Genomic DNA, 17341 nt, shown 5'->3' with positions numbered 1-17341 from the left:
GGCGTAAATGTTGAATCTTGCCGCATCTATGAGGATTATCCATGCAGTAAAGATAAATTACACCAATAAAAATAGTAATGATTTATTCACAGTTGTTACAACTCACCTAATTTAACATGAGTATAATCTACTCTCTCCTACACACAGATATGTTGTGAGAAAAGCTGTGTTTGCAGATTGCAGGAGATCCACATGACATATTGAGACAACTATTAACACCAACAGGCAAATAGAGAAAGTTGCTTTTAAAGATCTCAGTAAGAGCATTACCTGTATCACTTTTTATGCTTATTTTTGATACATTTCCACTGACACTCGGGATTGACTGCATATGTTTTGAAAAAGCTGTTGTGAATCTAAACAGCACATTAAAGACCAATGGCAGTTTAACAATAGACTCAGTGACTAATTAAAATAAGAAAATTCCCAACTTGTGAAATGCTGGTGATTTGACCATTGACCAGTGACAGTGATGTCAGTCCATGTGCAGAGGGAAAGTAAAAGAAACACTTTAGCTATACGGTAAGTGACCACTAAGCTACAGTGCTGTGCAAAAGTCTTGCAAAGAAATGCTGTACAGCAAAGATGCTTTCAAAAATAAAGAAATGAAATGTTTCTACATTTTTAAAAAATATTATAAAGTGCAGCAATAAACAGAAATAAATGAAACAAAGACATTGTTTAGTTTGATGACCCTTTACTTTAAAAAAAAAAAAAAAAAAAAAAAAAAAAAAAAAAAAAAAAGAGTAGTCTCAGGTACACTTTCTGCAGTTTTATAAGGAAATTAATTGATAAGTTTTCATTGCACATCTTGCATAACCAGTGACAGCTCTTCTAGAGATTTTGACTGTCGCACTTGCTTCTTATTTTTTCAGCAAAAACCAGCAGCCTTCATTGTGTTGGCTTTTTTTTTTGTCTGAAAAGTGTCTCTTAGGTAATATGCTGCTTTCTTCACTGACATACAAACATTTTTATGTAACATTTAATTTTGAATTTTGTGCTGGAAAACTAATGCTTGTAATCTAATATGTTGTTTGTACTGACTCGATAATGTAGAAGTCATAAAATAAAATTACATAAAGTTTGTACTAAAAAAATAGAGCGCCTAAGACTTTTGCACAGTAATGTAGTCCTACATGTCATCTACATTAGTCTGTCATGACAACTGACATAACAAATACAAATACAAATACTTATTTGAACATGTGTCATGTGGCAGAGTTGGAAAAAACAATGTAAATACAAACGAGCCCTTGTTGTTACCGTTATCGCCACCCCCCACCCCCTATTAGCAGGGGAAAGTAATTACCGGACGTGAAACGGGATATAAAAGGGGGAGTGAAGGAAAGAAAAAGAGAGACGGAAAAAAGAGAGAAGAAGAGGGAAGTGTGAGGAGAGTGAAAGACCGACGGAGAAAGAACAACAAAAGTACTTGAGCGGAGTAGGACGCAGCATCAGTTGGGCGCACTATGTGTTATTGGCTTTGTTGTGGGCCATGATTATTCTTTGTTTCGCGGGGGTGTTCTTGTTTTTCTGGGGTCAAACTAAGAGTTTAAAAAAGAAAAGAAAGAAGTGTGAAACATTTTTTTTGTGTGTGCATAAATATGTAATATACTGATGATTTTTGTGCAAATATAACTCAAGGCTGAGCAAAACTCCTTTTTCCTCTTGCCATTATTTTGTGTTTTTTTTTTTTTTTTTGTATGTATGTAACCAGTGGCTTTTAGAGCTTATCTGGGTTTCCTTTTTGTACATTTTGACAGGCTTTCTCCTGTCTGGTGCCCAAATAATTTAATTTAATTCAATTAATTTAATTATTGACTTAAATTGTTTTCTTGGGAGCCACTACTGTTACAGTCAGCTGTTACTTCTGCTGTCAAGCTGATGTGACACACGAGGCAAGTGACAGTTCTTTGCTGATATAAGGAAGTACTGTACTATGACATTTACCATACTTTTTTACATTAGAACAGTGGTGTCTAATCGTATCTGCAAAGTTCCCACGTGGCTGTAAGTTTCCATTCCAACTAAGAGAGAGCCACACCTAATTCCACTTGTTCAATCAATTCGTCTCAGTCTTCAAATGAATTCAGGTGTGGCTTCTGCTTGGCCTGAAATTAAAACTGCAACCAAACTGACACTTTGTGGGTGACATTGGTTCCCTGACCTTGTAGTTCAGTGCATTTTTGATATGTTACATGTCAAGCACTAAAATCACTAAATCAATCTCGCTCTAATTTAGCAACACATAAATAGGCTACAAATGATAAATTATATACTATGTGGCCAAAAGTACTTGGACAGCTGACCATTGCACATCCCATCCCAAAACCATGGGTATCAATATGGATTTGGTCCCCCTTTGCTGTTATATTGTAACAGCTTCCACTCTTCTGGGAAGGCTTTCCACTAGATTTTGGACCGTGGTTTTGGGGATTTGTGCTTATTCAGCCATAAGACCCACATTTGCACTGTAGTCTTATATACTGTGCTCCTGTACTGTTGCATTATGGTTAAGGAGAAATGACATTTCGTTCCAATGTATACCAGCTATGTAGAGAAATGAGAATCAAAACCCACTTAACTTGACTTAAAAAGCACAAGTGGTTGAGCCCTATTGTCCAGCAAGAAGGCCTGGAGAAAAGTTGGTGTTCCAGTTCATCCCAAGAGTGTTCAGTGGGTTTGAGGTCAGAGCTCAGTGCAGACCACTTGAGTTCTTCCACAACAACTTTGGCAAACCATTTCTCCATGGAACTCATTTTGTGCACAGGGGCATTGTCATGCTGGAACAGGTTTGGAGCAACATACAAAAACATTCTAGACAACTGTGTGCTTCCAACTTTATGGCAATGGTTTGGGGATAACCCATATATGGGTGTGATAGTCCGTTGTCTACAAATAGTGCATTATAGTGTCATTATGATGACATTGTCAAATATTTGTTAAAAAATGATAAGTAACTTTGCATCAGTCTGCATCACACCACTCTAAAGTTGATTATTTTGACAGCACATCACAAGAGTTTTATTCCATTGATACCACATCAGTTTGTTAATAATTACAATTCTTAATTTATTAAAGACTGACACCCAGTTATGTTTAATGTCCATGAAAAATTAATTCTTGTTATCACTTACCTTGAACCAGCTATAAACAATCATTCCCTCATCAGCTTCGCGTTTTTTCTTGATCTTGAATTTAATGACAAAAATATCAAAATGGCTTGTCAATTACTGAGAAACTGCAAAGCTCCCATGTCAGAAAACTTAGTTATAACTTTACCTCTGACTGTTACAAAGTGCTGACACTGTAGACTTCTTCCAGAAATGCTGTTCTCCAATCTCCTCATTGGAAACACTCACCATTTCAATAATTATAAACATTTTTGTCCATTTTGTGGATTGTTAGCCACTGGAAAAATTAGGTGCTACTATAAAAATTATAACACAATAGAAAAAGTGCATTAATTATGAACTGTTACAGAACGTTCATCAAAATCTTCTGACCAATCAGGAATGAGAATTCAACTGGGCTTTGGTCTAAGCAGAAATACGTAACACAAACCCAAGGGTTCTGAGTAAATATACATACCTATCTGGGTAAAGTGTAATGATTGTCACTGTCGCATCTTCATTATGTAATAGTGTTATACAGCAGTTTTCCTGTCAATTTTACCACCAAGTGTGAAGTTCACGAGACAGTGCTCAGATTTGGCTCAGTTTTTCCAATTTAACCTACACTTGAACAGGTATGTTGCATTATAACCATAATGTGACTCTGACATACATGGTATAATATAATAAGTTTGCCTGTAAAGTGTTTTAACTTTATGTTACCTTATGTTACTATAAATCTTTGTCACCTGACCAGGTGATACGTCAATCATCATAATCTTAAGCTTATCGAAATAAGCTTTTATAAATGTTTATGTAGGTTTTCATCAATTCGGCATTAAGGGTTTATTCAGGTTTCATTTAGTCCAATTTACACTGTGTATAGTTGTTACTGATTAGTTTATACATGAGGCAGCAGCATTTGACACTAAAGAACAAAGGGAACAAAGAAGCACGCTGGACCTCACAGGCACCGATTAAGCTTGCACTTGGATTTGGCCAGACTTGAGTCATAGTTGAATGAATGATGTTTGGTATAATCCATTTTAGGGCGGTTTGTGGAAGTGTTTAAACAGAGGAACATGGGGTAATGAGTAACTCTGCTGCCTACAGTAACTGATCTAACACCTCCTCTGCTCACTTCCTGTTTCTTACCATAGCAACGACTGTTTGTTTTCATGGCCATATACTTGTTGACACTTGTGATAAGATACTGACAGTAATATTTGCCACAAGAATTAAAAGTTGCCACCTGTCTCTGTATATGTTAAAACACTATTTAAATAATATATTTTGGGATTTTCCTCTCAAAATGCAAAGAGAATATAATAAAATATACCTTCTTTACACTATATTTTTGTATAGTGATAACATAGACACCTCCCTTTTTCTTTCCAGATACAGCAGGGCATAAAGAAGAAGCCCATTTCCATAGCACCTGTCCCACTTTCCCTCTCCAGGGGAAATAAGTGTCTCATACAACACTACCAATCTCTTCTATAGGTGCAGAGGAACTGTGAAATGTTTGCTGATGCCTTCTTTTAAGACTTTTAATAAGAGTTTTGTTAGCACATGTTTTCATAATGACAAGAGAGAACTTTTCTGCATATATGCAACTTTGGAGTATGCAGGTTTACTCAAGATATTTCAATTAAACTTAGTTTATTTAAAGCCCAAGTTAATAATATTCAGCAGACTGTATCTATTTAAGGATGAATTCAACAAATTAGGTTTACTGCAAAAAAAAAAAAAAAAAAAAAATCTGAATATGAAATTGGATTTCTCGAAAAACACCTGTGATCTTCAATCAGATTGAAACCAAAACAGTTTCATTTTCACACAACATTAACTCAAATGTGTCTTGAATGTGTCCAACATAGGGCAAGATGAAAACCATAGAAAATAATGACTCACAGCATTAAGAGAATGCTCACTCTGGCTGTGTCAACGTCAAAGGTAATCTCACAGCTGGTGATAATGTGTCAAGTTTTAAAATAGCAATGAATGTTGATTAGACATTAAACCACTGTCACTTTGACTGCCTTGATATATCTCAGGCTTAGCGTTTAGCATGTTCGCCTCACACCTCCAGGGTCCAGGGTTCGAGTCCCGCCGGGGCCATGTGTGTGCGGAGTTTGCATGTTCTCCCCGTGCTGCGGGGGTTTCCTCCGGGTACTCCGGTTTCCTCCCCCAGTCCAAAGACATGCATGGTAGGCTGATTGGCATGTCTAAAGTGTCCATAGTGTATGAATGGGTGTGTGAGTGTGTATGTGATTGTGCCCTGCGATGGACTGGCTGCGATGGACTGTACCCTGCCTTGTGCCCGATGCTCCCTGGGAGAGGCTCCAGGTTTCCTGTGACCCTGAAAAAGAATAAGCGGTAGAAGATGGATGGATGGACTTATAAAACAGGTTAATAATACACATTTCCAATCAAATCACTGATGACCAAAACACCATGGCAGGTTAATAGTGTGGAAAAAGGGCAGGTAGGTGTTAGAGAACTGCTTTCTGACAAACATATATTTAATAATATAGATTTTCTAGTCCAGTAGCTGAAATTTGCAACACAAATAATATACATGTAATAATTTACACCAAATCAAATAGTAACATGCTTTTGACTGACTGAATGGCTCATTGCTGAAGCCATGTAAAATCTTTTAATCTTAATTCAAAATATGCACATTTGGATTAATTTTTTAAATTTACGGACTTTCCGGAGAATCATGAGCAATCGAGTCATTGATGGCTAGAGTCAAGGTCCAAAAGTCATTTTAATCATAACTGAAGACAGACACGTTTTTTTTTTTGTTGTTTATTTTTTTGCCAAGGGGAATCTTGAATTTCTGAGGACAAATGTTACTCTATCACATTTACAAATATAGTACTGAGAGTGATATAACAGAAACATGCAAAATAATAGGTTTATCATACAAAATCTTCAACTATAAATCTGAATTTTCAACAAAGAAACCATGAGCCTTGAAAAGTTGAAAGTGAAATAAATCACGGAGGTTATAGAGAACTGTTTCTAATAGAGACTAAGGTGTGTGTGCGTATATATATATATATATATATATATATATATATATATATATATATATATATATATTAAAGCAGATATCATAGCCATCTCTGCAGCGCAGGCAGATACAGAGCACTCGAAATGGTCGATTTATAAAAACAGTAACAAGGATGTAATAAAGCTACCCAGTAATGTCAGAATTAGCCATTACATAATGGAAAAAGGGAACGCAGACAATCCTGAATGAGTTATAATAGCACACAGAAGGTTTATCAATGTTGCCAAACGATTTACCCAAGAATTACATCTTAGACTATTCACTCATCAGTAACTCATCCAGTAAGACTTTCCATCAATGTGGTTTTTGGCATGAATCAGGCCATCCGAGCTCTTCTCGGATATCATCTGGTGGTTGGTTCGTCCTGTGGTAACGCTCTAGCAGACTAATGGAACTTCCTCTGCATTCCTACAGAGCAACGTGCTTTTTCCCTTTTAAGCTCAAAGTGGCTAGCACGGCTCCCTGGTGAGGCCATGTGAAAATCAGACCCTTCTACACACTGCACCTTTTGAAAGATGTTTAACTTTTAATGACACTCAGGAGGCTGACAGCTAGAATCAAATGCTTCAAAAGCAACACATGAAGGAAGTTTAAAAAATGCCACTAAATGACTGGTATCTTGGAGTAGCAGGACCGTAAGTGTGGTAACAGGAAGTGGCTGGTGGTAGAAACTAGAGGATTTCCTGTGGTATGAAACATCACCACGGAAACCTGCACAACATTTAAGCCTTCACCTTGTAACCTTTTTACTGAAAACCAGACATACCACTGTGGCCAATACCATGATTCGAGAGTAAATAGAGAACATAAAAGAGGAACGTGGTGCGGAGTATACAGTGTACAAGATACTGAATCATTACATCAGCACCATTCTTAATGGGGATTTCTAATGCCTTCCTGAGAACATATAAAAATCTTTTCACTCTGACACTATGATTTTTAAATAGTGCCCAAGTACTCTCCTCATAATATCCAACCTGACAGGTACCTCAAACCAAAAGTCAAGTGGGGGTCTGTAAAATAGAAAAATAGTCATTCAGTATTGTCTACCGAGATCTGGTCATAGAACACAGACTGGGACCCTCGCCTATTCACTCCACGGCTGATTAACATAGCTGAGCGGGCTGAGCGGGCTGTTGGACAGCCAGGATCACAGGGCCATGACTACGCCTGGTTAAAAGACCAGGGCTTTGTGCTGTACAAACACAGAGAGAGCCCAGCTTGTGTTTGGATGCGCTGGAAAGGAAGACAAGTCCTATTTGGATTAAAATCCCAGGCGTCACTGTCTGTACAGTCAGCTGGATTCCTGCGTATTATATGCCTGACTAATGGAATCTCACAGCACAGTCACTTAATGGAGACCCAGATATAGATGAGATGCACAAGTGTGTGAACTGTTACAACAATGTGCAACACCACAAAGTCAAGTCAAAGTCCAGGTTTATTTATATAGCACCATTTATACAGCGGCAGCTGACCAATGTGCTTTACACTACATCATTAAACAAAACATAAGGGAACATAGCGGACAAACGCATTTTAAGAAAGAAATACCAGTATATATCAGCATCTAATGAACATCAAAAGCCAGAGAGAAAAAAAATAGGTTTTAGCAAATACTTAAAAAGAGGAATGGATGGTGCGGATCTGATCTGGACAGGCAGACCGTTACAGAGTTTAGGGCCCACAACAGCAAATGCACAATGTCCCCTTAGCTGTAATCTGTATCTAAGATAAAAGTTTTTTTTTGTCCCAGATCTGAGAGCTCTTGAGGGATTGTGTAGGACTAATAAATTAGAGAATTAGGAGGGCACCAGCTTACTCAAACATTTATAAACAAATAAAAGGATTTTAAAATCAACTCTAAAATGAACCGGGAACCAGTGAAACAAGCCTCCTTGAACAAATTTCCTTAAACACAGCTTGTTTCACGAGAAAGATGCCAATGTCATGAGTGGGTTGTGAAATGTGCCTATATGCTTGCCTTCATGTACAGGAAAATAGCAAAAGCAGACTGCAGCAAAATGCCGTACAGAGGAAATCCTGTCAACTATTCAGGTACAATCCCAGGTGTGGCAGGGTGCAATCAGAAGAGGGTCACACCACTCAATTAGTCAAAAAACTACATACATAATCCAAATCCTTTAATATCACATGCTCAGTACAGTGAGCATACATCAAATGTCTTTACTTAACAATATACAGGTCAAAAAGCAGCTTTACAGAAATCTGGATGCAGATTTAGACAGTTGCAATCATGTGAGCCAGTTGGAACAATGGTAACGAAAAACTCACTGAGATGACATGAGCATGAAAAATTGAGAGACTCAAAAGAGAACCCATCCTCTTCTGGGATTCTAAATCATTACAGTATACAGTTGTAGGAGCATAAAGGAAAACAGTAATATGTGTACTGAAAACATGTTCTGTCTGAGCATAAAATGAATGAGCCTGGGGATGAGAACGCATTTGTGGGTTTTGAAACATTTCTAGTGTCAAGAGTGCACACAAATCCACAAATAGTTAGACTCCGCCTACTGTCTACTCAAGCCAATTGGATAACCGCCATATTGCACTGACCAATAGTAGCATGTTCTTGCTCCAACTAATCACGTTTTGTTTTACAATCAGGGTGGGAACAGCGTCATATTGCACCAAACTCGCATATTATGGAGGCTCTCCAAAATGTTCAATCAGGAGGAATGACAACAGGAGAGTGGTTCTAACCATCTAACACTATCACTGTAACAACATCTAAAAGAAAACAAGCAACATTATGGGTTATAAATTCTTTATTTTAAGGGAATATGTGTGTTTTCACCAGTGTTTCTTGCATTACCGAATCCATGGCAAAACCTGAGTTGTGATTTTACAGTAAATTGAGTGAGGTGAGATTAACAGGGAAATTGGCAATAAAATGTTGTCCTCACAGGAAGCCTGCCAAAACACAGTGCGACCAGGGTCATCCAATTCTAATGATTACATTCTCTAAACAAACTGTGCTAAAAGACTCAGGAGCCTTAGGAGTTACCGGTTTGAATCAGTCTAATGAATCCTTACTGAATCAGTGAATCAATCATTACTAATCCATCAGACCACCCATCTATAATAAGAGTAAATTTATGACCCATAACGTTGCTGGTTTTCTTTTAGATGTTGTTACAATTATGCTGTTAGTTGATATATGTGACTTCGGTGCAATATGACTCTGTTCCTGTCTTGATTGTAAAACAAAACGTGATTGGTTGGAGCGAGAACGTGCTATGATTGGTCAGTGCAATGTGGTGGTTATCCGACTGGCATGAGTAGACAATGGGTGGAGTCCAACTATTTGTGGATTTGTGTGCACTCTTGATGCTAGAAATGTCTCAAAATCCATAAATGCATGCAACAATCCACAAATGCACAAGATGCAATCCACAAAGGCAGAGGACGCAGTTCACAAATGAATACAAGGCAGAGTTGTGTTTGTGACATAAAAACGTATTTGTAAAAACATTTTTATTTGCAAATCTCATTTCATTTATTTGTGAATTTAATTTATTTTTGTGAAACTACCAACATATGTTTGTGGATCTCATTCAATGCATTTGCGAATTTGTTTAATTTTTGTAAATCTCACAAAATTTATTCGATGATCATAGTCTATTTATTTGGAATTATGAAACAATTCTAACCCCATAGGAGAAATGATCCAAAGCTTTGGCTCAATGCACTGATTTAAAAGGCAATGATTTAAATTAAAACAATATTACTACAATAAATTGATTAGTATCAAAAAGGGCAAACATCAGCTATGCAAATAATTTAATAGGCTAGAAATGTGATTTACCCATAACTCTGATACTTTTAAAATAGTCCTTCTCGACATCATCGTTTGTGAATTGGCAGTAGGCCTAACCCAGATTCTGAAAGTTGTACACATCGATCAGAGGTTACTTAACAGATTCAGTGGTATCGTCAAATATTGATCGTTGCCTTATGAATCAAACCCGTATCTGGCAGATGCCTGAGGTTTTCAACCCTATAAAGTATCAATCAAAAGCAGTCAAATGGCTTGACAATATAGCAACAGCGAACACATTAATTTCCAGAAACTATAAGAGTTAATGAATCCTTGCATTTATTTGAACATGGGAAATTGCCAAGCTTCTTATTGGGGGGAAAAAACGAAATAAACTGACTGAGGGGTTATAGTAGCCAAGCCCCTGTGGATATCTGTTAGAAAAAGCTAGCTATCATATTAAAAACACTTAATATGTACAGTGTTCTCTAGATTTGCTTTCTTAGATGCACAACATTCTTTGATATCAGGATGATGAACATTGATACACACTGATAAATCTGTGAGACATGTGTAGCCTTATAATTTATTATTCACTTTTAGCCAGCTGCCAAGGTGGGGAAGTGCCACACCTTGCCATAACTAAAAGATCTCATTGGTGCATAACACCAAGTGATTAAATTAGTCTCATTTCAGTTCTGATTTTATTGGTGGGGCTTCTTCGGGCAAGTTCCAGTATGTTAAAAAGAAAGGCACATCCAGACAGGAACAATAAAACAAATGTGACCCAGTACCAGGTTACTTTCCACACCTAGCCCAGCTGTGGAGGCTATCCTGTTTCAACGTCCCAAAAAATGACAAAAGTCTTTCAATATGCTTGTCAAGAAGAACACAGTGGACTTTCTTTAGGTTTTTGTTACATCACTAACATTCATTCCTATTTCAATCAAATATTAATTTTAAATAGATCATGTTTGTATCGATTCAAAAACATTGGGAGTAGTCTTTTAACAAGGGCTAGTGCAAATGTTCTTTGAAGTAGCAGACAAGCTGGGGCATCTCTCTAGAGCCTCGTTCTGACGAAACATGAGTAGTTCAGTTCCTCTTTCTAACCTTCTTGAAGTGAGCTCTTCAAGACAGGAATCTTGGGTGCTGCATAGACAGGGGAAGTTTATATTGTATTTATTCTCAGCACGATCTGTTAGCTTTACTCACGTGATACTGGTGTGGATTCAAGCTGGAAACAGTGGTCCATTTCAATTTTACTCTGCTTGAATCTTAAATAATGAATGCAGATTTTTAAAAAATCAGCCTCCTTCCTGGGAGTATGGGAGAGGACCAGAAAGTGACACAGCTGCACGACTTTGTAACTATATATCACATTGAGAGTGAGCATTTGGGTCAGTAGATTTTTGCAATGGTTAAACTCCATAAACCAATCCATGACCAGGCAAGGAAGGATTTTATCCTAAGGACTTACAAGAGACTAACAGAGACTCTCAATGGCAGATTTGATTTTCCACCAGCCTTACCTCCAACTGTTTTATTTAATGAGATATCCATATCCCACTATGCTTTTCTACCAAAGGCAAAGAATGTCAAACTGTGGCTAGGGGCAGGTAAAATGTCAAATTTTGCTTTGCTGTGCTAATTTGGCTTTTATACCTGGAAGCTTTCCACAAGACTTTCCCAAATTCATTTGAATGGAATTAGTGCTGGCTTTAAGGTGCTTGTAAAGCCAAGGTAGTCTCGTATTAGAGGCTTCACTACAGGGAGATCTTTAATGAGTCTCCTCCCTCTCTGATCCCACTCCATTAGTAATTAACAAGGTTGTTTTTAACCATAGGCAACATGCATGACATTGTAAGCAAAATCAACAAAAGCCAGTATAACTGATTTGGTGCTGAAGATTTTCATATTCTGTCTAACAATGCTGTTCCATGCCTGGCATCAGTGCACATCGCCTATACCTATCTACCCCCAACTGCCACAAAGGATCCTCTAACATCTGCTCAGTTGATAGTTTAGTGTTATAGATCTTACCAAGTCTCACACCAAGAGCTCTTCATCCACTACCATGCTGCTACCTCATCTATATACTAATTAGTCTTGAACATGTAACATATGAACACACCTCTAAGCAGAGCATGATTGTAGTCAAGGCCAGGTGGTATAAATGGGATGGCAGGACCTTCCCTCTCTTTGAAACACATTAAATAAACACATTACAGGTCTAAATTTTTGACACCCACATTATCTTATTTGCTGTTAACAAACTGCACTGTGTTTTACTTTTACAGATCCAGTAACAATACCACCACCAACGGTCTCAAAAATAGCCAGAATGGTATAAAGTAGAGGCTTGGGGTGATTGCCCCAGACTGTAGGTTTCAAAAAACATGGATAAGGTGGATTACATTCTCGATTACTGATTTCTGAAAAAGCCTTTGGAGAAGAAACTAGTAGTAAAGAGACTAAGTTAACATTATCCAGTCAAAGTGCAAATTACATGAAGGGCACATTTTGTATGGTTTGAACAACAGAGCTGGCTAACAACAACTGCAGCTTTTCTTTTTACCATGCTTGCTATTTAGATGAGATACAGCATGATTACAGACTTGAAACTTTTGGCTTAGTAATGACCTACCTATCTTTCAGAAAGTGTGCTCTTATGTGTATGTGTAATAATTTTATGCCTGTAATTAATTCTTTCAAATTGGAGATCTCTCAAATTTTGCAAGAGGAGACATGAAAACAGCATCTTGCTGGTGTTTATATGGTTTGTCTGTATTCTAAAGGGAAAACGGGTTAATGTGGGGCAAGGGAATGTGAGTGACAATGACAACACCATCAACACGGTCATCAATGCATCATTGTGAAATCTGTGGTTATAAAACCAGTCCTTTTGTCAAGACAGGGATTTGTGCTTTGCTTTTCTTCTGCTGTGCACTTTCCATCCCCGTGGTTACTAGGAGACAGTGAAGGGGTGCATGGGGAAATGGAGGAACAGTGGGTACACTGGTACACTGAAGCAGGCAGCTGTGAGGAGTGAGCACACACACGCATACACCTTCGCCTCAGTGTTTCTCTCACACTCCCACGCCTATTCTGTGCACCCCTCATCTCAGAAAACACACACACACACACACACACACACACACACACACACACACACACACACACACACACAGGTCTCTCTTTGAAAGTGATGCAATGGTACAGAGTTGAAAAGCAGCACACAATGTTCTGTGAGCACTATTGCTCCATGCAGTGCACATGGCCGCCAAAGCTCACTTTTACACCAATTATCTACTGAGACTTCTTCAGTATCCATATTTTTACATTACAAACATTACACACAATAACCTTGGATCTGTAGACAATTTTATTTTGTGTTACTATTTGGTATGACACCACAGAGTTCCCATTTATATATATTTTTTCTCATTTAACGTGTTAGTTGTTGCTAATTCCCAGTTAATGTCTAAATCCCTTGTCATCCAGCATATTCTTCCAACAACCATGTCTTTTTTTAAACTGTTGCTCATGTCATGTCATAGGGCATTTGAAGGAGTATGGAGAGGGCTGTACTCCTCTGAGATTTTAGAGGAAATGTAGAAAGAATGCATGTTTGGAAAAAGAAGACCTAGTTTATGAGAATAATAAATTAAAAAGTGCCATATTTTTACTCCAACCCATTTGTGAAATATATTATTAGTTAAATCTTAAAAATACCCAAATAAGTCCAAATGTACCAAAACAAATTCTTGTCTTTTCATTAACAACTAATATAACTTAAACAAGGGATTGGGTAACATGGTTCATTTTACCTATGTGCCAGGTTTTATTTAATTCATTATTAATTTTTTAGAAAAAATAGATCTAGATAATTGGTGACATTCGCTCTGCTATACTCCACTCTCTATTTCTCTGTTCTTATGTCCTCTTTTCTAAGCAAGGGCCATGCGCTGGGGGTTCTCCAAATTGTTGCGAAATTTTTCAAGGAATCGTGATGCAAGCTCATCGTCTACTAGACGTCCATCGCTGGACAGGGTGACAGTCATTAGGTGCTGCGTGCAGAGGCCCTCTGCTGCCAGTGTAAGCTCAGCCCTGGAGCGCCCCACTGCCAGGATACACGCCTGAGGAGGGTTAATCACCGCGCTGAAGCCACTGATGCCAAACATTCCCAGGTTAGAGATACTGAGGAAAGGAGAAAAAAACAAGATCAAGCAAGACAGCAACTACAGTGCTGTGATTTATGGAAAAAATATTTTAAATGTGGCAGTTTGGGTAAACCAGTGAGCTGTCACTGTAGCTGAATTCTGGAAAACAAACAAATTTTAAAAAATCGGGTTATGACCACGAAAGAGTTTTTTTCTGTTTTTCTTAAGACTGAATAAATATGTTTCACTAGAATTCATGTTTAGGGGTCAACAACGCAACAGAAAAATCACTTAGACTGCCTAAAGAAGTTTAAAGATTTACTAGCTTTCCTCACACAGTGACAGAAATGTTACACTTTGATCAAATTGTTTCACAGCTGTTCCAATGAACATAAGCCTTATCAATTCAGTTTGTAAACAGATATCAGCTGTCAAATTGTCTACTCCTGCACCATCCTATCATCATCAAAACTGAGAAGAATGCTTACACACACTTTACAGCAGACATGTTAAAATGTTTCAATGATCTAATAAAAATATGAAGTGAAATTCAGCCAAAGAGAACAGAACTCACTAATTTAATCAGCAATTATTTCAACAATAAATGTTAAATGGGAATTATTTGTGAGTGACTCTTAGCTCAGTCTTTTAGCTAGAGACAGAGACTGATGTAGATAATGGTGATAATCAAAGTCTGTACAGGATTTTAATCTTTTTTTTTTAGGAGTTATTTTGTGATTGTTGCGGCCAAAAATTTGTGATGCAATTTGCAGACTATTTTGTGTTTTTTTGGGGAAAACTACTTGAACTGGCGAAACTGTAACTGCACAAAACTGTTTTGCATGTTCTTTTGCAGTGATGTTTGTTGGTAAATGAGATCTTATAGCTGTACTCGTGTTCAACACGTGAATTGTGGAGGGCTTTGGCTGAATGTGGATTGTGATGACATCACATGACGAGTCTTGGCCCAAATCTGTGGTTATTTAAACAAACAAACAAACAAAAAAACCAACAAACTCGTGCTCATGAGAATATTGCTTAGTTTCCTTGATTTTGTGTTAATTTCTGCAATAGCAAAATCCTGGAGGGACTGTAACCAAAAACTAAAAATGCTCTCAATAAATACTTAAAATACAAAATACGCCACTATTGTTTTCCCACAAGGCAGGGTGTTTTTCTGTGGAATTGGAATGAAATCTTTTTACTTTTGGGGGTAAACCAGATTTTACAATGCTATAAATTTACGCATGATTACATGTGTGATTACGTGTGATTACATGTGAGACACATGCAAAAGAGAAACATCTTTCAGTTCATATATTCAATATACTATAATGGTATATGGTAGAAAATGTCAAAATTTGACCATGTGAAGGGTTTTCCAGGCCACCGCCCAAATACAAACTTTAACTTATTTTTCCACCAGTAATACTCACAGAGGAAGTGCTTACGCAAATGCAAAATCAGAAGTAACTGCAAAACCTATACGTCATGTGATTAAAAGTATTGAAGGGTGGCGGTAGCTTCAGTTAAAGTGTCACTTAAAAGCGAAGTTCTCACTAACTCTACCCTTACAGAAATGCCAAAGAAATATATTTTCAGTTCTCAAAATGAGATGACACAGAGTGCATTCAAGTTATCTGATCTACAGAGGAGTCAATGATTTGAACTAGAAAAAAAGAAAAAAAAAAAGATAGAAAGAACAACAAAAAAAGCCTACACTGCTTAGGCAATGTGGCTCAGTAGGACAGTAACAACAAATCATGAAATGCAAAAGCTCAGTAATAAGACAGTGACTGATGTCTTACTACTGGGATTTCTGTCCTATCTTTACCACAGAGAGCTCATTTATTTCTAATCGACCCCATTAAGTCTCAAATGACTAAAAAAAAGTGGCAGCCTGAGCCTTGGGTGGAAATGAGTAAATTGATGACTATAATTTATTATCCTCGTTGATTTTACACACAGCATTCACCATCATAAGAGGGGAGGAATAAAATATGCAGGGGCTTATGCTTTTTTTAGAGTTCTTCTCAGCCAGGGCAGTGCTTTGACTTCATGAGCTTAACGGTGTGTTTAATGGCTTTTCATAAGGGAGGTTTCAGACAGGAAGTAAAGAGAGGAGAATGGATGACATGCTGTCCATGATTTGTGGTGAATAAATGCATTTCTCATCAATCTTAAACACCGAAACAAAGACAAAAAGAAAAAAAAAAAAGCATTAAATTACAAGCATTAGGCAATTTAAATCTGTTTAAATTTCATTTAAAGCTGTTTACCTGAAGGATCCTCCCTGATATTCTTCTGGTAACAGTTTCCCTGCTCTTGCTTTCTCAGCCAGCACCTGGCAGAGAATAAAAAAAGAGGAAGAGCTGAAGGGAACTGTGATAAACACTGTCTATGACAAAAAACATTACACAAGAGACATATGCCTTACCCTCATAACCTACTGACCGCAACCCCCTGCTGATACATCAGCCGTGCTTCATATTCTCAACCCTGGCTCACCTCGCACAATAGCTTTGTGTGCTCCTTTTTTATCACACACAACAATATGCTTTTCGTCATTGAAATAACAACAAAACTGCCTGTTAACCAGAGCAAACCCAGGAAAGGGGAAAAGAACATCACCATGGCTCACATCCTTGTGTCTATTAGTAATACAGCACTGTTTAGCATTTAAGAAAACTGCATTACTCATAATGAGCATGAAAACACCACAGTGCTTCAGTGGAGTGCTTCTAAATAATAAGTGACAGGTCAGCCAACAAACTGATGTAGACTCAGTATGGAGCACAGCAATCTCATGGCCTTTTGTTACCATGGCATAGAATTCAAGCATAGAAAAACTGACTTGTAAATCAATCTGATTCCACTGATTACACAAGTGTGTGCTAAGGCTGTCAAATCCCTTTAAAACAGTGTTTGACATATTAATTGCTATAACGATTTAATAATCAAATGCATTCAGACATTAACTAGCCTATAATTTTACACTACCACAGACAGAACAAACATCAGCCATGGCGCTACACTATACATCTGGACAGATTTTATTTTTCACAAGTGAGACCGCAGAACTTGAGTCATATGACTTTGATTTGACTTGGACTCAAGTCACAGATGTGCTCACTTTTAACTCGACATAATCATAAACATCCTGCAACTCGACTTTGACTTATGATTTGACTTGGAC

The 17341-nt window shown here is 37.5% G+C and overlaps 1 protein-coding gene across 2 annotated transcripts in view; it reads right to left on the bottom strand.

Annotated features, from left to right (window-relative positions):
- Positions 1-13354: 13354 nt before the first annotated feature.
- The window catches only part of pdhx (pyruvate dehydrogenase complex component X), a 50090-nt gene continuing 46103 nt past the window's right edge, over positions 13355-17341 (bottom strand). For both annotated transcript variants that reach the window (XM_017485627.3, XM_017485626.3), the window contains exons 10-11: positions 16425-16489; positions 13355-14182 (exon numbers count right to left, since the gene is read on the bottom strand). In XM_017485627.3, coding sequence (XP_017341116.1) covers positions 13933-14182; positions 16425-16489 — 315 coding nt within the window. In that variant the 3' untranslated portion in view covers positions 13355-13932. The remainder of the gene's footprint in view (positions 14183-16424; positions 16490-17341) is intronic.

The sequence above is a fragment of the Ictalurus punctatus genome, chromosome 14 (genome assembly GCF_001660625.3).
Source record: "Ictalurus punctatus breed USDA103 chromosome 14, Coco_2.0, whole genome shotgun sequence".
Classification (NCBI taxonomy): Eukaryota; Metazoa; Chordata; class Actinopteri; order Siluriformes; family Ictaluridae; genus Ictalurus; species Ictalurus punctatus.
This window is presented reverse-complemented; position numbering and strand designations above follow the sequence as displayed.